The sequence below is a fragment of the Telmatherina bonti genome, assembly GCF_933228915.1.
Source record: "Telmatherina bonti genome assembly, chromosome: 19".
Taxonomy (NCBI): domain Eukaryota; kingdom Metazoa; phylum Chordata; class Actinopteri; order Atheriniformes; family Telmatherinidae; genus Telmatherina; species Telmatherina bonti.
The window spans coordinates 6,337,822-6,358,828 of record NC_136617.1 but is presented as its reverse complement, the minus strand read 5'-3'; the positions used below and the strand labels follow the sequence as shown (position 1 = coordinate 6,358,828).

Below are 21,007 nucleotides of genomic sequence, written 5' to 3'. Positions count from 1 at the left end.
TTAGGTTGTAAGTTTGTTATTTTACTGATCTGACCCACTGCAGATGAAGCTGGGTGACACTAACAGAACTGGTTTTGGGGGAACTTGGCTGAAATAATAATGGGAGCCACTGATATGGTCTGTAGGGGGCGCCGGAGATCTAGTGGAGTATTTATTTAATTTTGACACTTTTCGCTCTCCATAATCTGGAAGTTTTTAGTTCTGAGAAAAGTTTCGTTCCTTTTTCAGCCTTTAAACTAAAGTCATATCTGTGGTGGTCCGCATCCTCTCTCCTGCACAGAGGAGCCTTTGTTATCGTAGCTGCCTGGCGTAAATCACTTTTTCCGCTCTTTGTCTAAAACCCTGTAAGAAAAAAAGTGCATGTGGGTCTGGGAGTTTCTGCAGCCGTGCACATGGCATCCATCCAGCAGCGCTTGTCACAAACCGCCGCGCATGAGATGCTGTTTCCACTGAGGAAAGCCTGACCAACTCAAAGTCGCAGCGCTGTCTGGTGTTTTACTCCCCGGCCGTGCCCCCCTCCGGTTTTCTTTCCCTTTTTTCTGCCTTTTCTGCACGCCCCCCTGCTTCTGATCAGAACACAATGTCGTGAGGTCAGAGCTGACTCTTTGGCAGTTCTGCATTTTCTCTAAAAGTGGAGAGAAGACGCTGAGAAGAGATGGACTTGTGCTGCTGTTTCTGTTCTGGACCTCAGGACGGTAGGTTGGACTTTTTAGGAATTTAAGCGTCTTTATCTGTTTGTAGCAGGATGCTTCATCAAATATGCACAGGGATGGGGGGTGTAATGCATGCATGGTGTCTGAGGGGAGTATCACTCCCAGTAGGAGCTCAGCTGTATGGATGTGTGGATAAAAAAAAACACACCATCGCTCACCTGAGGCTACCTTTATTTGTTTCATTCAAATTTGATCCATTTTTTACTGAAACTCTGCAACTTCTCACCAAAACGAATGCATGGAGGTGGGATGTCGGCTGTATGACCTATATACTGGACATTATGGGAATTTTTGAGTGTCCACATGTGAGGGGAGTGGGAGTGGACAGGCTCCACCCCTGAAGGAAGGAGTGTTTGGAGTGAAATTTTTTCCAGACATCTGCACGGCCCCCCCTTGCTGCTGTTCCCTCTGCTCGGGCCTCAGACTAACTAATCCTCGCTGCCAGTTTCCAAGGCTTTGGGGGATTTGGTCGACATTTTCAAACCAAATGAGCTGCCAAAACTTTGACTCTTTCCTGCATCTGAGTCCCGGTCTTTGTACGGAGTCACGTTTGGGCCAATAAGCTGTAATCATAAACTGATTATTTACACAGCTGTATAAAGTTTTTATCTTTTTATTTCTTTAATAATCTCCTGTTATCTGTTCCTTTGGCTGATCAGACCTTTGCTCTGTCATATCTCAAGTTTTGGAAACGGATATCTGCTTTAACCCAACTCTACGTTTGGACTTTTTATTTTTAAGTCCTAAAAAACTGTTGGGTTTTTTTTTTAAGGATTCATTTAATATTTGTTTTCCAGATAAATTGAAGTTTTTATAAACTGATCACGGATCTCGGTGGGTGAAATATTTGGTATAAACATGCCAAGCTGATTTTCAGAGCAGATGCAGGTTATAGCAGCTCTCACTGTCAGTTTTTTTTAAACCCTTTAAAGCATAAACAAATGGGCAGAAAATGTTCATCCATTGAATAGTCTTTATTCAATGGTTTATTCAATAGTCTTTATTTATGAAATGTCTTTATTTGTTCCTTTATTAAAATACAACAAAAACAAACCAAAAATCCACATTTATTTGTTTACTGTTTATTAGCATGTAATGTAAACAACATTGTAGTGCCAAAGGTGTCCACAGGAGGCAGAAGACAAGCGCCAGATTCTTTTTAACAAGGTTTAAAACAAAGTTTTACCATAAAATGATGCAAAAAGGGCAGATGCAACTATATGAAAATTAAAGTACAAAAAACTGATAAGTCTTGTTACGACCAGCAACAAATATTGACCTAAATTGTTTTTTTTTCTTTAAGTTTAAGTCAAATTCAGTACAAAATGACAAAAGGCTAATGTTAGCATTAACAGCGTTAGCTTCCAACCATATCTGGTGGTTTTTCAGGTGACATCAAATTATTGTTTTTACTTACCTAGTGGTGTTTAATCTGGTGTTTTTTATTTAGCAAATATTGCAAACTGCTTTAAAGGGTTAGTCATTCATCTTTCTGCATAAAGCGATTAAACACCAAGCAGTTTTAATACGAATATAAACATTAGTTTCTGAACCATTAAAAGACTGGACTAACACTGGTAGATAATGTATTTTAATTATCTGTATTTAAATAAGCTGAGGTTTTTGACACATCCTTCAAAGTTGAATCTTGACATCCTTTAATGAAAGCAGTGAGGTGGAATCATGTAAAAATACACTTATTTGCTTATTTTCTGACTTTTAAAGCTGCTCATAAAGATGTCTTTCAATGTGGACGTTTGTTTCCAACGTTGTCGTACGTCGCTGCCCTCTCGCTTTCCTGCATCTTTTATGTTGCCATGATACAGTCAGTTCAGCCACCAGGGGGCAGTGCTGAGTTCGTTGTCACGTCAGTGTTCTGACACCAGCTGGAAGCGATAATAAACGACTGTAAAGTTGTTTTATAACAGAAGTAAAATACTGTAGGCTCTGCAGTTCAAGAAGAACGAGATGTTTGAAAAATACCAGGATGTTACGTCTCCCTACGTCTGTATGTAGAAATGAGACAATTCACTGGAAATAAGGACAAGGTTTTCTAAATGATTGTGTTCCAGGATGTAAAACTCGCCATGTCAGATTGTAAAAACTGCTGAATTAATCCCAGTTTTTCAGATTGATGGTCATGTAAACAGGCTTGGTAGTCACCTTCTGATTGGCCGTGAGCAGCGGCGTTGTAGCGCCCCCTTTCAGCTCCTGATGGTGCTTCAGTTACGTTTGTTTTCCTGGGGTTGTGGTCAAAGAGAAAAGCCTGGACATGTCAACAAGATACCCGATCAATCATCCGATCAACAGTTGTGTGGTCCTCTGTGTCTTTTATTTTTTTTTATTGTTCCTTTTAATTATTTTATTGGGTATTATTTATTTTTAATTGTTTTACCTGTTTTCATTATTTTAACGACATTAATATTTCGTGTTATTTTTATTTTGCGATATTCAACTTTGTGCAGCACGTAGGCGACATTCTGTTTTTAAAATGTGTTTTATAAATAAAGTAGATTGGATTGAATCATCCGACCAGCTGACGGGAACTAATCCCTCAGAAAAAAACCCATCCTGGGACTTCCTACCAGAACTGCAAACATGAAGTCTGCCTGCTAACATGTCTAAACATCAATAAGAACAAAACTTCATGCAAATTCTCAAATTAATGTTGAAACATTTCATTTTAAAGTTTCATTTCTCTCACAAATTCATATTTTATTCTTATTATTTTGTCACAAATGAGATTCCGTACCCTGCAGGTGCCTCAGTGCATTCATTCAACAGGGTCACAGCAGACTACCTTTACATCACGAGACCCTGGATTCCCCGCTCTGTATATAGATCCTGCTCATTCCAAAGACGCCATGAGGCCGTTTGGTCTATTTCTGCTGTGGCCTGCTGGCGCTGGAACGGCGGGGCTTGGCTGTAAATGTGTGGTCGCGACACCGGTCGGTGTCGGGTTTCATGCCGTGAGATGCCTCTGGAGTCTCACAGCAGAAGCAGGCAGGTGTGGAGCAGGTATTTCTGCAGCTCTGGAGGAACTTTTAGTTTGTAATGAAAGCAAAAGGTGTGTCGCTTTGTTCCTCACAGAAGAATGCGACAGGCAGTAATTATACCTGACTGACAGCTCTGAAAGGGTCTAAATCACACTTTAACCTGCTGTTTTGTCAGGATGGGTGAGTTTTTTGGAGGATTTTGGCCTCAGGGCTGAAGAAACAGGCTGAATGCGTGGTGGTATAGAAGTCTTTTGGAAACAAACACAAGGAAGCGATTATCTTTCTGAGAGCAGAGTGAAGTTACATGATGGCCGACAGCCGATGGCGAGTCGGTTGTTCTGCGAAGAGGGAAGAAGATGTGGATGCACGGCTTTGGGGTGAATGTTTGCAGTAGGAAGAAGGGGCGGGATCAGGATGATCGTAAACCAATGTGGAAACTTTGACTTGGACTCATGATGGACTTGTGAGTTTGCCTCTTATCAAGCTGACCTGAGCGACTGTGTGTTTGCCTGATGTATTATTAACCTGTGGAGCCAGAAACCAGGTGTGTTCCCGCTGCTCTGCAGACCAGGACACGGCTTATTTTTAGCAGAGCTGCTCGCGGTTCGGAAACGACTTTAAAGCAACAAAGACGGAACAGAGGAGTGAAAAAGGGGGAGGGAAGGAGTGAGGACTGAGAGGGAGGAGAGGACTGAGTCACCGGGACCCGAGCAGAGGGAGGGCGGCTCCGTCGCTCCTCTTCCTCTCGTCACAGTAAAGCCTCGGACAGCTGGGCTGGTTTTTAAGTCCAGGATGGTACCACACCCCTAGACGCTGCCCCCTCCTACCCTCCCCTCACCTTTCAGCTCACCCCCCCTCCTCCCGTCCCAGCCCCGTCCACAGAGCCTGGGACTCTCCACTGTAAACCAGGCCCCATGCCGACAAGCCCCCCTGGAAATGTGTTCCCGGCCCTGGTGGTTGTGGGCCACATCGTCACCCTGATCGCCGTGTGGCAGTGGAGAGTTCGCAGGAGGAAAGGTAAGCTGGACGTGTCCTCCGTCGTCTCTGCTGCTGCGTGGGATCATGGCGAAACACTCCTTCCCCTCGACCCCCCTCGCTCCGCGCGGCTTCCTGTGCTCGAGATGTTGCCGTTAACCCTGTAAGTGCTGGAGTCCAGCTGGAGCTCTGCTGCAGGTTCCTGCTGGGTCTGGACTCCAGACGCAGCTTGTTGAGCTGCTTCTGACTGGATTCTAGTCCTGGTTCGGTTTTTATCCTGCAAACGTCAACATGAGACAGAACCTGGGTCAGAACCAGAGTCCGCTCGGTTCTTTTATTCTGCCTTTCAGGAACCGTTCTCCAGGATCCAGAACTCCTCATTTGATTCTGTTCTTCAGTGATCACTGCTTCAGACCCGCTGAGGTCCTGGTTCTGGGGAGGATCCGTCCCTCCATCGGACCCGCTGAGGTCCTGGTTCTGGGGAGGATCCGTCCCTCCATCGGACCCGCTGAGGTCCTGGTTCTGGGGAGGATCCGTCCCTCCATCGGACCCGCTGAGGTCCTGGTTCTGGGGAGGATCCGTCCCTCCATCGGACCCGCTGAGGTCCTGGTTCTGGGGAGGATCCGTCCCTCCATCGGACCCGCTGAGGTCCTGGTTCTGGGGAGGATCCGTCCCTCCATCGGACCCGCTGAGGTCCTGGTTCTGGGGAGGATCCGTCCCTCCATCGGACCCGCTGAGGTCCTGGTTCTGGACCATCAGACCCGTTTGCACAGATCTTCAGTCCAGTTCTTGGGTCATGTGACCTTCATCCTTTTCCGGCTTCTTGAAGCCACGTTTCCATGGAGACCGGTTCTGATCCGACTTCGGCCAACAGCAGACAGATCAGCTGAAGGTCCAGGTGGATCTCTCGGGTCCTGGTTCAGGTCTTCTTGGCCCGGTTGTCCGTTCCGAGTCGCCACGACTCGGGTTGCTTCTGCGAGTTCTGAGACTTTCAGGACCTTCAGGTCCGAGTCAGGTGTGATGAATGAAACGATCCGGTACGAGACCAGGACCGGATCTGGATCAGTACTCTGATTACATCCTGCTTCGGTCCAGGTTTCCAGACACACCTGGACGTACCTGTCGCTGTTGTTGACACTCTGTCCCCGCCATCTGATTGGCTGCAGGACGCACCTGCAGAAGGTGAAGCCCCTCCCACCGCAGCGTCTCCTTAGCTTCATTCCAGCAGCTTCTGAAGAAGCATCAGAAGGTTTCCACCATGTCAGCTCGTGCACGTGCTCTGGCTGCTGAAACACAGAACCGGCTGGAACAGTTCGCCAGGTCTGCGCCGCTTCATTTGCATATTACCGTCTCCCCCGGCGCTTTAACAGAGGAGCCGTGTGTCACTGCTGACTTCAGGCAAATCGCCGCCGCGCTGCAGCTTGTGTAAGCCGACCTCCGGCTGCAAGGTGCCTTTCACACGGCGGGGAGGTGGAAGTAGGTAAAAGGGATTCAGCCGAGGGCCAGGTTTAAAAAAAGCCCCCGGGTCGCCACACATGGCGACTGGCTGCTCGTAAACTGAGGACTGTCTCCTGGATACAGTCATAATAAACGCTCAGCTGCAGACACAGTCTGTCCTGTTAGTTACTGGCTTATGGTGGGACCTCATCGGGTCCTTCGTCTAATGGTTTTCATCTCTCAGAAGATCAGGGAGCTTCTTTGTCTCCTGGATTAATGAGAAACCGCGACGGAAGACACACCCAGTCTCTCCGCCTGCAGGCTGGTGGCCGCCAACAGGCCTCGCGCAGGATCGGGTTCGGATTCTGGCTTGTGACTCACTTTTCCTTTCTCTCAGTAATAACAGACCCAGGAGGAGGAGGAAGGGCGGCTCGGCTTCAGAGAGTCAGAAAACATGTTACTGAAGGACAAACGTGTTAAAAACAAACCACTGATAAAGTTACACTGTCTGGGAGTTTTCAGCGACGTTTCTGTGAAAACGCAGCAGATTAAAATCCCAAACTTAAAACTGTAGCTGGTGTTTCAGATGATCCCAACATGGCGGAGGGAGGTGGAGGAGTCGGCCACCAGCCACAGAGGATTAAAACCACCCAGACGTTCATGAAAATAATCAGCACAGGTCAAAGGTCAAACTTCGAGAAACTTCGAGCCGACATAGCGAATGCGTGCCGACGTAGCAACTCTAAGCCAACATAGCGCCTCCGAGCAGATGTAGCAACTCCAAGGTGACGTAGCAACTCTGAGCTAACATAGCGACTACGTTGATGTAGCGGCTCTGAGCTGATGTAGCGACTCTAAGCTAATGTAGCAACTACATTGACGTAGAAAATCTAAGCTAACGTAGCAACTACATTGACGTAGAAAATCTAAGCTAACGTAGCAACAATGACGTAGCAACTCTAAGCTAACGTAACGACTACATTGACGTAGCGACTCTGAGCTAACATAGCGACTACGTTGACGTAGCGACTCTAAGCTAACGTAGCAACTACATTGACGTAGCGACTCCAAGCTGACGTAGCCACCCTGCGGTACGTTACACCAGTCTAGCAAGCTGGATGTGAAACTCCTAAGCTTTTGGGAATCCATGTAGAAGCCATGTTTTACACGGTAACTTAACGTTTCCCACGTGTGACCATGAAAACGTTCCTGAACTACATGTTTCACATGTCGGGGTTAACATATGCAACAGCAGATGAGCTGCATGTGAATCTGAAGCTCCTCCTGCTGTAAAAACGTAAAAACCTGCAAACTGTTGGTGAAAGTGGTTTTGCTGATGTCCCGTGCACGAGCTGAACGCGCGCGCCTGAAGCAGCAACACAAGATGATTCATATCTGAACAGTTTCACAAACATGATCAGGAATAAAAAAAACTTTATTTCTTTTCAACATATTTCAACTTTGTCAGGTGCTCGTGCACGTGAACCCTGCAGCCGCGCGCGCCTCAGAGCAGCCATACCCGCTGGTTGACGCCAAAAATGTTTAAAGTTGCGCAAAGAAAAGCCTTAAACGAGCCTCCTGACAGGCAGATTTACGGCCCACAGCTGCGTGGACGCGCGCCCTGCCAGCCCTGTCGCGCGCACGCGGGTCATCCCAACCCAGTCCTCCCAGAACTCCTCCTGGTTCTGCTTTGCGTTTTGGAGCCTGGAAGTTTCTGCACATGACGCACGTGAAGGAAAAGTGAGAATAGTTTTGAGGTGAAAGCATCGCGCGCGCGCGTTCCTCCCTCACGCGCCCTGATGGCACAGAGGATGGAGCGACTTGGTCTCTGAGCGGAACAAAAGTGGGCGGGTTCGTCACGGACTGGCTGCAACCTGACACGGCTCCGCGCGCGGAAGCAGCGGGGGGGTGGAGAGGGGAAAGCTGTGGGGCTGGTACCGCACGCGAGGAACAGACGGGAGGCGGAGGGGGCGCGTTTCCCACGCGCGCGCTGCGTTTTTACGCGCCTTCAGTGTCTCCAGGATGGCCGGGGTGGAGGACTCGGTCCGGGCTGCCGGGCCGGTCTGGGACGTGGGGTCCGGCTGGGAGTTTCTGTACCGACGGACTAACTACATCCACGAGATGAGGTGCGAGGACGTGGGCTTCCATCTGTACAGCCAAATGTGCTGCGCAGGTAGGTCCGCGCGCGCCGCCGTGCGTCTCTCAGCGCGTGTAATAGGAGGAGAGTGTGTTGGGAGGGGCTGCGGGGGGGAGGATGTTAACCTTTTCCAGACTTGTGTAAACAGTACAGTAACCCTCGAGGGTCAAAAGAGCTGCTGTCCAGACTCAGACTTTAACTCTTAGTGATGAAGGTGGCTGTTTATCCTCTTCCTCATCGATGACCTGATCATGGAGCTCAAAGTTTCTGCTGGTAATCAGCGCAGCAGGTGTTTGTGTGCACGTGCAGGAGAACACGCACGTTAAACACACAAACTGCAGGCTGAGTAAACAGTCCCAGCCTGCAGGAGGAACGACTTCTTCACGCTGAGAAACTCCTCTTCCTCATCGCTCCTCAGAAGGTTCTGGATCCAAGCAGACCACATCTGGACTTTCAGCTTCTGTGTGTGATTTTACTGCGCTGTCATGGCAACCATTAGTGCAAACACTCCTCCCACATGTGAGATCGACCGGCCTCAGACTCTGTCAACACGGCCAGGGCCAGATCTCTCCCGGCCGCTCTGCGCTGATGGGCCCCGGCTCTTACCGGGGACCCCCCGGCTCTTACCGGGGACCCCCACCGCAGACAGAGCTGCCAGAAACCAGCAGCGAATCAGAGAAAGTTAAGCCAGATTGTCTCCATGTTGTGCAGCTTTTTGAGCAGAAGAGGGAGACAAACAGAATCCATGTTTACCCATCTGATTTAAGCAAGCGGCAACTTCCGGCGGTTAAAAGTGAAGCCTATGCAAAAGTGCGTAAAACTGCAGTTCTCCATTCATCCACTAGGGGCTGCAAAACAGAGTGAATCCCCATAGACTCCCATGTTAAAAAGACCAACTTCACAGCAGAAATAAACATGTTTACAGCAGAAATAAACATGTTTACAGCAAAATAAACATGTTTACAGCAGAAATAAACATTTTAGGTTTAATAGATCAGGTTTACCTTCATGACAACTGTGGGGGGAGTGAATTTTTTTCTAACTCGCCCGTTTAAAAGTAATTTAATCTCAATGTTCCAAATATTTAGAGACGTGTCCTTTTGATTGACAGGTACCCGATCTCCCGCTTCAAGTCAGAAGAACGTAGAACAACCGCGGTTTTTAGCTGGTTAACAATGTAACTTAGCTTTAGCCCGCTTACCTCCGTTAGCTGGTTAGCTCCTGTTATCTCCGGGTTAGCTCGGTTAGCTCTTAGCTACAGAAAGCTCGGAGTTCGCTTGATGTCAATCATCCACCATGACGCTCACAGCCCCCCTCTCAGCTCCGCCTCTTTGCCCATATTTGTATTTTCCGGGCCAGACGACACGCATGCCCCTGCCAAGATGGCGACGGTAGGAACCGCCCACCAAGCTTCAATTCAGCTCTTCAGAAACCTACGGGTGACGTCACGGAGGCTCCGCTCATCTCTAAATACAGTCTATGGGTTTAAGCCACCAGGATCCATGTTGTGAAGACAGGCATCATGTCAGCATGTTGAAAGGAAGGAAAACATCTCAGACGAAGCGTGAAAATGCTGCGACTTGCTTCAGTCAAGCTTCTGCAAACGGATGAAACATGAAAAAACTGGCAAGTTTTAGAACTCCCTAGTGTCTGGACGGATGAAACCCGCCAACATAAATACCCTTCATGATAAAAGTTTCTGCTCCTGGAAGTCCGACGTCTGTTTTTATCGTGTTGTTGCTGCACCCGTCAGCTGTTTCGCACCTTCGTGGCCTAGATCCGTCATGTCGGAAAGAAGACTGGGACGTCCCGGTGACCGACGACAATGAGACTATCGTAGTCGTTTTTACTCAGGCAGCATCCGTGTCTTGATGTCATTGTTGTGGAGAATAGGCAGGCCTGCAGAAAAGTTTGGGAACCACCGCGTCATCTCAAGTTGAAGTTGACTTAGCGGTGTGTGGTCGCTGTGCATGTTTTATCGCGTAATGAGCGTTGATTTTACCCCAACGCGTCGTGCGCTAACAGAGCAGGATGCTAACCAGCTGACACAACGCGACAGAGTTGATCACTGTATTCGTATCGTAGTTTTCTCTGTGACTGAGCAGATGCTAATGCCGAGTTAGTGGTTGCTATGGTGATTCTGGCAGAGCAGATCCTAGAAACCGGCCGTCTGATGTGTTTCTGGTTGTAGGTTTTATGACGGCTGGAGATAAACGTCAGATCTGTCATATCAGAGCGGATCAGCGTGAGGTCAAAGGTCATATGAGATAAAAACTTAAATGAATCCAAATGACGGTCCTGTTGGATGTAAGAAGGTTAAAACACATGTCCCCAAATCCGATGAAAACGTCTCAGTAGTTTGAAAATAATGTATGACTTCGCAGAAGTCCAGTTTACTGCGGTCCCTTAACGCATCGCTAACAGCAGCAATGTTGTTTATTTTCCTCACTTTTATTTATTTATTGGTATTCTCTTTAGTTATATTCTTTAAGATTTTGAAATTTTATTTGGCTTTAAAAAGACCAGACCATCCATGTCTGTGCCAAATTTGATATGTCGAATCAGTTTGGGACGGTTAAAAGCGGTGGTTACCTAACAAAGGAGAGAATAAAGAATGATGGGTAATGTGAAAATGTTTTCTAAACTGAAACCAGATTTTTAGGGACTGTTTTAGGACTGGGTTAGTGAGTTGAGGGTGCAAATATGCAGGGATTGAAGAGCTCATTAATGAAATAGGGCAAATTATTGAATTGCTCAACTCCACATTGGACCAGATAGACCCTGGTCCCTACTCCAAGCAGCGACCCAGTATAATACCTTCCTTATGTTTGCTGCCCAATAGTAATAGGTGAAGTTGGGCAAACCCAAACCCCCTGCTGCCAGATCACTATACTGTGATATTGGACTTCAGCCACAGAAGAAAGAGTGTTGTTGTCAATTTAAAAAAAAGTCCATTCTTTAAAATAATTGGTGGACTGGTGAGAAAAAGGAATATTGATTCGTAGTTTTATTGATATGCCTTTACGGGTCTGATAATTTACAAGACTCCATAAACAAAAAAATTGTATTTGCAGATTTTGATTGGGGATTTTGGGTTTGATTTGTCCAAAGTTGGAGCTAGAACCATGTTGAAATCACCACCCAAGATAAATTGGTGAGTAGTCATAACGGGGAGATTTGCAAAGAAATTAAGGAAGAACTGTAGGTCATCCCAGTTTAGGGTGTAGACATTGGCTAAAATCACTTCTGTACCAAATAACTTCCCAACAACTATAACATAGTAGTCTCGTAGTCTGCCCTTAGTATCAGATATGGTTTTTGTTGGTGCAAATGGGACACCTTTTCTAATTAGTATGGCTGCACCTCTAGATCTATCTCCATAGTTGGAATGGTAAATTTGTCCCACCCAGCCTTGTTTTCATTTTGAATGTTCACCGGAGCAAAGAAGAGTCTCTTGCAAAAACATTATTTCAGGCCCGAAATTTCTTAAATGCATAAAAACTCTGCTTCGTTTAACAGGGTGGTGTATTTCTGTTACATTCAAGCTAATAAAACGAGTTGAGCCTGAAGATCTTGAATTGTGTCTGTTTATATTCTAAATATAACCTAAGTCTCTAGATGAGGAGTAATAAGACAAAGCAATAAAAAAGACCCAACCCACAAAATATACAATAACAAATTCCCCAAAAAGGTGCAGATCTCTCAAAGTCCAGAGGGGATCGCACCAGTACTCCCAGTGGATCGCAGGGTGAACGAGAGAATGAACAAACCTGCCTAGCAGAGCAGAACAGACTAGATTAGTGAAAAGAGAAAGGCACAGTTTAGTAATTATTCCAGTCATGAACATTACTGAGTTTCCTCCATGCATAATTAGCTCCGTCAAGTACTGGAGCACGGAGAGTAGAAGTAGAAACATAACCCTTGATGCCTCATCTTCTCCAGGGTTAAACAAGCTTAGAGCAGCTTACGGCTACAAACAAAATTAAATTCAAAACCCTCAGTTTGTCATTATAATGACTCAGTTATTGATCACCTGGTCTGGGTCTCAAGAGGCTCTGGGTGATGTATTTCTGGGCTTCTGCACCAAAGGAGCTCCACATTTTTATATTTTTTTTTATGTCAAACTGTGACATCATACATGCAAACGTTTCTTTGTTTATTTTCCTGTTTAAACAGATAAATATTTTAACTTAAACCTCCTGTTGTTGTCGTTTTGTTTACCTCCCCAGTTTTTCTTTTCAAATGGGTATCAGTGGCGTTTTCTTCCTCTGTGGTGCCGGCGGGCGACGCCCCCCGAGTGGGAACCGTCCAGCAGTCTCCTCCCCAGACGATGCTCGGTGCCGGGGAACATTCCTGTCTTCAGCGGGGCTCACATCGCATGCTGTCACTTGCACAAACCGACATGGCTGACGCTGGTTTTCGGGGGCTGGGTGGGGTTATTGCGGCGTGCTCCTCTGCGAGGAGGGTGGGTGCACCCTTGACAGGAATGCATGGCGTTCTCACGGCAGAGCTGTCATCGTAAAACTCGTCTCTCATCAGGCAGGTTCATCTCTGCTCCTCATCAGGAGCAAAAACAGGGAAAAATCTCAAACTGGGTTTTATTTGGAACAAATGCAGTTCAGGAAAATCCACCAATATTTCTACGACAAACCCGAACCGTCTCATGATGGCGTGAAGATTCCTGAGGGAGTGATTCTCCTCCCTCAGGCCAAGTGAAAAGCTTCGCTCGGTTTTGTGGCAGGTTGAAGGTCTGGTGAATGTCAGGTCCCGACACGCCACCTCCCTCTGCAGGCATCTCAAGCATCTCTGCTGCTTCACTGCTCCTTCATCAGATGCTGCAGGTGTGACTGGATGGACGCCATCAGCCCGTCCCAACGGACAGCTGATGCTGTCCAGTCAACCAATCAGCAGGCAGCCAATGTTTAGCATCATCGCTGGGGGTTATTAGTAAACCCTGAAGTTTTTCCCCTCGACGGACCCCTCCACACTAACAGAGACCTCCAGCTTCCTTCTGAGCTTTTCTTCCTACATTTCCTGCTTTTTCTCTCGTTTTTAGTTTTAGTTTTTAGTTTGAGATGAAGCAGAGTCGACGACACGTCCAGCAGAACTTCGCAAACTCGCATCACATTTCACATGAACCTGTGTTTCTGCAAATCTGCAAAATTCTGCCAAAAACAGAGTTTTAGCAGCGACCTGGACCTGGACCTGGACTAGGTCCAGGTTCAGGACCTGGACCTGAACCTGGACCTAAACCAGGACCCAAGTTGGGACCTGAACCAGGACCTCAACCAGGTCTAGGACCTGAGTTAGGACCAGGACCTGAACACAGACCAGGACCTGCACCAGGAATAGGAACCAGACCAGAACCAGGATGTCAACCAGGACCAAGACCGATGGGTCTCTAATCGGGGTCTTACTGACCAGCCGATGGGTCTCTAATCGGGGTCTTACTGACCAGTTGATGGGTCTCTAATCGGGGTCTTACTGACCAGCCGATGGGTCTCTAATCGGGGTCTTACTGACCAGTTGATGGGTCTCTAATCGGGGTCTTGCTGACCAGTTGATGGGTCTCTAATCGGGGTCTTACTGACCAGCCGATGGGTCTCTAATCGGGGTCTTACTGACCAGTTGATGGGTCTCTAATCGGGGTCTTACTGACCAGTTGATGGGTCTCTAATCGGGGTCTTACTGACCAGCCGATGGGTCTCTAATCGGGGTCTTACTGACCAGCCGATGGGTCTCTAATCGGGGTCTTGCTGACCAGCCGATGGGTCTCTAATCGGGGTCTTGCTGACCAGCCGATGGGTCTCTAATCGGGGTCTTACTGACCAGTTGATGGGTCTCTAATCGGGGTCTTACTGACCAGTTGATGGGTCTGTAATCGGGGTCTTACTGACCAGTTGATGGGTCTCTAATCGGGGTCTTGCTGACCAGTTGATGGGTCTCTAATCGGGGTCTTGCTGACCAGTTGATGGGTCTCTAATCGGGGTCTTGCTGACCAGTTGATGGGTCTGTAATCGGGGTCTTGCTGACCAGTTGATGGGTCTCTAATCGGGGTCTTGCTGACCAGTTGATGGGTCTCTAATCGGGGTCTTACTGACCAGTTGATGGGTCTGTAATCGGGGTCTTACTGACCAGCCGATGGGTCTCTAATCGGGGTCTTGCTGACCAGTTGATGGGTCTCTAATCGGGGTCTTGCTGACCAGTTGATGGGTCTCTAATCGGGGTCTTACTGACCAGTTGATGGGTCTGTAATCGGGGTCTTGCTGACCAGTTGATGGGTCTCTAATCGGGGTCTTGCTGACCAGTTGATGGGTCTGTAATCGGGGTCTTGCTGACCAGTTGATGGGTCTCTAATCGGGGTCTTGCTGACCAGTTGATGGGTCTCTAATCGGGGTCTTGCTGACCAGTTGATGGGTCTCTAATCGGGGTCTTGCTGACCAGTTGATGGGTCTCTAATCGGGGTCTTACTGACCAGTTGATGGGTCTCTAATCGGGGTCTTGCTGACCAGTTGATGGGTCTCTAATCGGGGTCTTGCTGACCAGTTGATGGGTCTCTAATCGGGGTCTTGCTGACCAGCAGCTCCACTGAGATCTGCTCAGAAAACTTCTGTACTTTCTGTTTCATTAGAGGCAAACAGAGAAACCTGAGCAGAAGGTGGATCTCTGCAGCGTTGTGGGTGTTGTCGGGACGCCTGTGAGGGTCCTTGGTGGGGCTTTCTGGCTGGGTGGGTTTGGGAGGAGACTCTTCTGTCTGCACAGACCTCTGCGTGATGAATGGCAGCTTCTGACATCGTAGCTTCCAGGCAGGCATTTTGCAAGAGCTGGCGAGTAGAAAAAATGCAGCTCAGACATGGTGGAAGGAGTTAAACCAGCGGTTTGAACCCTCCCCCCTCACTGCAGGATCCCTCGCAGTGAATCAGGCTTTCAGGAAGCAGAGAGCATCGCCGCGCTACCTCGCAGGCTTCTGAGCATCATGGCGATGGAGCAGAGGTTCAGGAACTACTCGTCGGACAGCGTGGGCAGTGATGTGGTCTTCATAGAGAACTCCTACTACCAGGGGAGGCTCAGAGCCATGGATTACAGGAAAGGTAGAGTTTGTCTCAGCTGGGGCTCTAACTTTCTGCAGCAGATTCCCTGGAATGAAAGCAGCCACACCCCTTTATGTGGCGTCTGGTCCTCCTTCAGTCTCCGTCCAGATAGGAGGGGGACGTGTCCGTTTGGGCGCGACTGAGCGAGACATCGTCCTGCTTCAGGAGGTTTATGACGCTGAAAGGAACAAAGCTAACAGATTGTCCTGCTTTAACTTTGCTTTTCCCTCCTCTGAGTTTCGGTATGTTAAGTGCAGCTTTCAGCCTCTCCGTGAGTCCTCAGAGCTGCTGGCTGGACGCTTACCGTCTCATTATCTGCTTGTTGAGCTGAAAGTCTTTAAAGGCTGTCATTCAGCCTGAAGCTTCCCCATGAAGCAAGCAGAAGTCATGAGTGAGTCATGGACGCGATGCCACCCGGAGATGGGCGTTGGCACCGTGCGATCTGAGTACCTCTGATCTCTGCAGATAATCAGCCTCCTTAACGCCGGTAATGTCAGCAACACTCCCTGACACGTTTCCTTCCTGCACCACTGGTCCGCAGCCTTCTGGGTTTGATGCTTGCTGATAAATCTCATGTGAACAGTTCACGGCGTGCACAGAGTCGAGTTGCTACGCGTGTTTCTGATCCTGGAGCTCGTTTCAGATGAAGCTGCAGCGCTGTGATTGGTTGGCCTTGTTTCCACCAACCGGAACCCGGGAAGACCACTGTACCGTCCGACCCGTCGTCGGGGTACCGGTCTGATGGATCCGAGCCAGACACGCAGCTATCCTTTGATTGGTTCCTGTGAGACCTGGCGTGAAAGCGAAGCGGGAACGGCTCGTTGTTTAGACCAACACGTTTTCTTTTTATTGAGTATTTGTTTGAAATGCCGCTGTGAGGAAAGGTTCTGAAGACGTCCGCACGCCTCTGGATCCCAGAGGGAACCAGAAGAAGGAAGCTGTTGGTTTCCTGAGGAATCTACTAGGAGAGGGAAAATCGAAACAAAAAATCGAATATCAGGATTTTTTGCTTCACAATTTTATTATTTTTTTTTTTTTTGTTAAAAAAAATCTTTTTTTTTCCTCAAATAAATAAAAATAATTCAAGATAAAATTTTGGGCATTTTTATTCATTTTATTGATGTTTTACTCGTCTTCTTGGGCGTTACAGCAGCAGAATGATGGTCTGGATACTGAGTTGTTTTGTCCTCACTGAAATCAAGAAAAATGACAAAAAACGTTTTGTACATTTTTTTTGTTTGTTTTTAATCTACAAAAATCTGCAATATGGAAGAATTGTGAGAATTGCAATTTAAATCAAATTGGCACCCAGAAAACTGGAATCAGATCAAATCGGGACAAAAGATCACCGTCACAGTCCTAGAATCTATCGTGGTCTGGTTAATACTCCGCCTCCCAGGTTACAGCCAGCTGTAGGAGCACAGCGGCACTATAGTTACCGTCCTGACCCGTTCAGACCCGTCCCGACCCGTTCAGACCCGTCCCGACCCATTCAGACCCATCCAGACCCATTCAGACCCGTCCAGACCCATTCAGACCCATTCAGACCTGTCCAGACCCGTCCAGACCCATTCAGACCCATTCAGACCTGTCCAGACCCGTTCAGACCCGTCCAGACCCGTCCCGACCCGTTCAGACCTGTTCAGACCCGTCCCGACCCGTTCAGACCCATCCAGACCCATTCAGACCCGTCCAGACCCATTCAGACCCATTCAGACCCGTTCAGACCCGTCCAGACCCATTCAGACCCGTCCCGACCCATTCAGACCCGTTCAGACCCGTCCAGACCCATTCAGACCCGTTCAGACCCGTCCAGACCCGTCCCGACCCGTTCAGACCCGTCCCGACCCATTCAGACCCGTCCCGACCCATTCAGACCCGTTCAGACCCGTCCAGACCCATTCAGACCCGTTCAGACCCGTCCAGACCCGTCCCGACCCGTTCAGACCCGTCCCGACCCATTCAGACCCATCCAGACCCATTCAGACCCGTCCAGACCCATTCAGACCCATTCAGACCTGTCCAGACCCGTCCAGACCCATTCAGACCCATTCAGACCCGTTCAGACCCGTCCAGACCCATTCAGACCCGTCCCGACCCATTCAGACCCGTTCAGACCCGTCCAGACCCATTCAGACCCGTTCAGACCCGTCCAGACCCGTCCCGACCCGTTCAGACCCGTCCCGACCCATTCAGACCCATCCAGACCCATTCAGACCCGTCCAGACCCATTCAGACCCATTCAGACCTGTCCAGACCCGTCCAGACCCATTCAGACCCATTCAGACCTGTCCAGACCCGTTCAGACCCGTCCAGACCCGTCCCGACCCGTTCAGACCTGTTCAGACCCGTCCCGACCCGTTCAGACCTGTTCAGACCCGTCCCGACCCGTTCAGACCCGTCCCGACCCGTTCAGACCCGTCCCGACCCATTCAGACCCATCCAGACCCATTCAGACCCGTCCAGACCCATTCAGACCCATTCAGACCTGTCCAGACCCGTCCAGACCCATTCAGACCCATTCAGACCTGTCCAGACCCGTTCAGACCCGTCCAGACCCATTCAGACCCGTCCAGACCCGTTCAGACCCGTCCCGACCCATTCAGACCCGTCCAGACCCGTTCAGACCCGTCCCGACCCATTCAGACCCATCCAGACCCATTCAGACCCGTCCAGACCCATTCAGACCCATTCAGACCTGTCCAGACCTGTCCAGACCCGTCCCGACCCGTTCAGACCTGTTCAGACCCGTCCCGACCCGTTCAGACCCGTCCCGACCCGTTCAGACCCGTCCCGACCCGTTCAGACCCATCCAGACCCATTCAGACCCGTCCAGACCCATCCAGACCCATTCAGACCCGTCCCGACCCGTTCAGACCCGTCCCGACCCGTTCAGACCCGTCCCGACCCGTTCAGACCCATTCAGACCCATTCAGACCCGTCCAGACCCATTCAGACCCGTCCCGACCCATTCAGACCCGTTCAGACCCGTCCAGACCCATTCAGACCCGTTCAGACCCGTCCAGACCCGTCCAGACCCGTCCCGACCCGTTCAGACCCATCCAGACCCATTCAGACCCGTCCAGACCCATTCAGACCCATTCAGACCCATTCAGACCCGTTCAGACCCGTCCAGACCCATTCAGACCCGTCCCGACCCATTCAGACCCATTCAGACCCGTCCAGACCCGTCCAGACCCATTCAGACCCATTCAGACCTGTCCAGACCCGTTCAGACCCGTCCAGACCCGTCCCGACCCGTTCAGACCTGTTCAGACCCGTCCCGACCCGTTCAGACCTGTTCAGACCCGTCCCGACCCGTTCAGACCCGTCCCGACCCATTCAGACCCGTCCCGACCCGTTCAGACCCGTCCCGACCCATTCAGACCCATCCAGACCCATTCAGACCCGTCCAGACCCATTCAGACCCATTCAGACCTGTCCAGACCCGTCCAGACCCATTCAGACCCATTCAGACCTGTCCAGACCCGTTCAGACCCGTCCAGACCCGTCCCGACCCGTTCAGACCTGTTCAGACCCGTCCCGACCCGTTCAGACCTGTTCAGACCCGTTCAGACCCGTTCAGACCTGTTCAGACCCGTCCCGACCCGTTCAGACCTGTTCAGACCCGTCCCGACCCGTTCAGACCCGTCCCGACCCATTCAGACCCGTCCCGACCCGTTCAGACCCGTCCCGACCCATTCAGACCCATCCAGACCCATTCAGACCCGTCCAGACCCATTCAGACCCATTCAGACCTGTCCAGACCCGTCCAGACCCATTCAGACCCATTCAGACCTGTCCAGACCCGTTCAGACCCGTCCAGACCCGTCCCGACCCGTTCAGACCTGTTCAGACCCGTCCCGACCCGTTCAGACCTGTTCAGACCCGTCCCGACCCATTCAGACCCGTCCCGACCCGTTCAGACCCATCCAGACCCATTCAGACCCGTCCAGACCCATTCAGACCCATTCAGACCTGTCCAGACCCGTCCAGACCCATTCAGACCCATTCAGACCTGTCCAGACCCGTTCAGACCCGTCCAGACCCATTCAGACCCGTCCAGACCCGTTCAGACCCGTCCCGACCCATTCAGACCCGTCCAGACCCATTCAGACCCGTCCAGACCCATTCAGACCCATTCAGACCTGTCCAGACCCGTCCAGACCCATTCAGACCCATTCAGACCTGTCCAGACCCGTTCAGACCCGTCCAGACCCATTCAGACCCGTCCAGACCCGTTCAGACCCGTCCCGACCCATTCAGACCCATTCAGACCTGTCCAGACCCATTCAGACCCGTCCAGACCCATTCAGACCCATTCAGACCCGTCCAGACCCATTCAGACCCGTCCAGACCCGTTCAGACCCGTCCCGACCCATTCAGACCCATTCAGACCTGTCCAGACCCATTCAGACCCGTCCAGACCCATTCAGACCCATTCAGACCCGTCCAGACCCATTCAGACCCGTCCAGACCCGTTCAGACCCGTCCCGACCCATTCAGACCCATTCAGACCTGTCCAGACCCATTCAGACCCGTCCAGACCCATTCAGACCCATTCAGACCCGTCCAGACCCATTCAGACCCGTCCAGACCCATTCAGACCCGTCCCGACCCATTCAGACCCATTCAGACCTGTCCAGACCCATTCAGACCCATCCAGACCCATTCAGACCCGTCCAGACCCATTCAGACCCATTCAGACCTGTCCAGACCCGTCCCGACCCGTTCAGACCCGTCCCGACCCGTTCAGACCCGTCCCGACCCGTTCAGACCCGTCCCGACCCATTCAGACCCGTCCCGACCCGTTCAGACCCATCCAGACCCATTCAGACCCGTCCAGACCCATTCAGACCCATTCAGACCCATTCAGACCCGTCCCGACCCATTCAGACCCGTTCAGACCCGTCCAGACCCATTCAGACCCGTTCAGACCCGTCCAGACCCGTCCAGACCCGTCCCGACCCGTTCAGACCCATCCAGACCCATTCAGACCCGTCCAGACCCATCCAGACCCATTCAGACCCGTCCAGACCCATTCAGACCCGTTCAGACCCGTCCAGACCCATTCAGACCCGTCCCGACCCATTCAGACCCATTCAGACCCGTCCAGACCCGTCCAGACACATTCAGACCCGTTCAGACCCGTCCAGACCCGTTCAGACCCGTCCAGACCCGTTCAGACCCGTCCAGACCCGCCCCGTTGGTGGAAACCAGGCTTATGACACAATAAGGGTCCTGCTGGAGGGAAAGAAGCTCAAACAGGAGGTTTAACGTGTCCGCAGGGAAGACCGGGTCCTGCTGGAGGGATTATTTATCCCCTCTGGTCTGGGACCACCTCCAGACCTCCTGCAGGAGCAGGAGAGTGATGCTGGGGAAGATAAGCAGATGTCTTCCATCACCTGACGCCATGTTATGACATCATCAGTCTGTGATGGTCACATCTTTATGTTGCCATTGGTTTTACCGATCACGTTGCATCTTTCACACGGTGTCCGACTCGGTTTCCCATCCGTCTCAGAACAGGCCGTCGTTAGCATGGACCTCCACTGGCTGCCCATGGCTCCCTGAATCACATCAAGTCCCTCACGCTGCCTGTAGACAGACTTCTGGGTCTGCAGCACCTGGTTAAGCTCATCCCTACAGGGAACCACT

General features: G+C 50.3%; 1 protein-coding gene across 7 annotated transcripts in view; it reads left to right on the top strand.

Moving 5' to 3' along the window:
- Positions 1 to 21,007, top strand: part of pleca (plectin a) — a 131,271-nt gene that overhangs the window by 49,882 nt on the left and 60,382 nt on the right. For 4 of the 7 annotated variants that reach the window (XM_079258652.1, XM_079258650.1, XM_079258651.1 and 1 more), the window contains exon 1: positions 8,129 to 8,294. The exons of the other annotated variants lie outside the window; for them this stretch is intronic. In XM_079258652.1, the coding sequence (XP_079114778.1) occupies positions 8,144 to 8,294 (151 nt within the window). In that variant the 5' untranslated portion in view covers positions 8,129 to 8,143. Of the gene's footprint in view, positions 1 to 8,128; positions 8,295 to 21,007 lie in introns of those variants that run through there. 7 annotated transcript variants of the gene reach the window in all.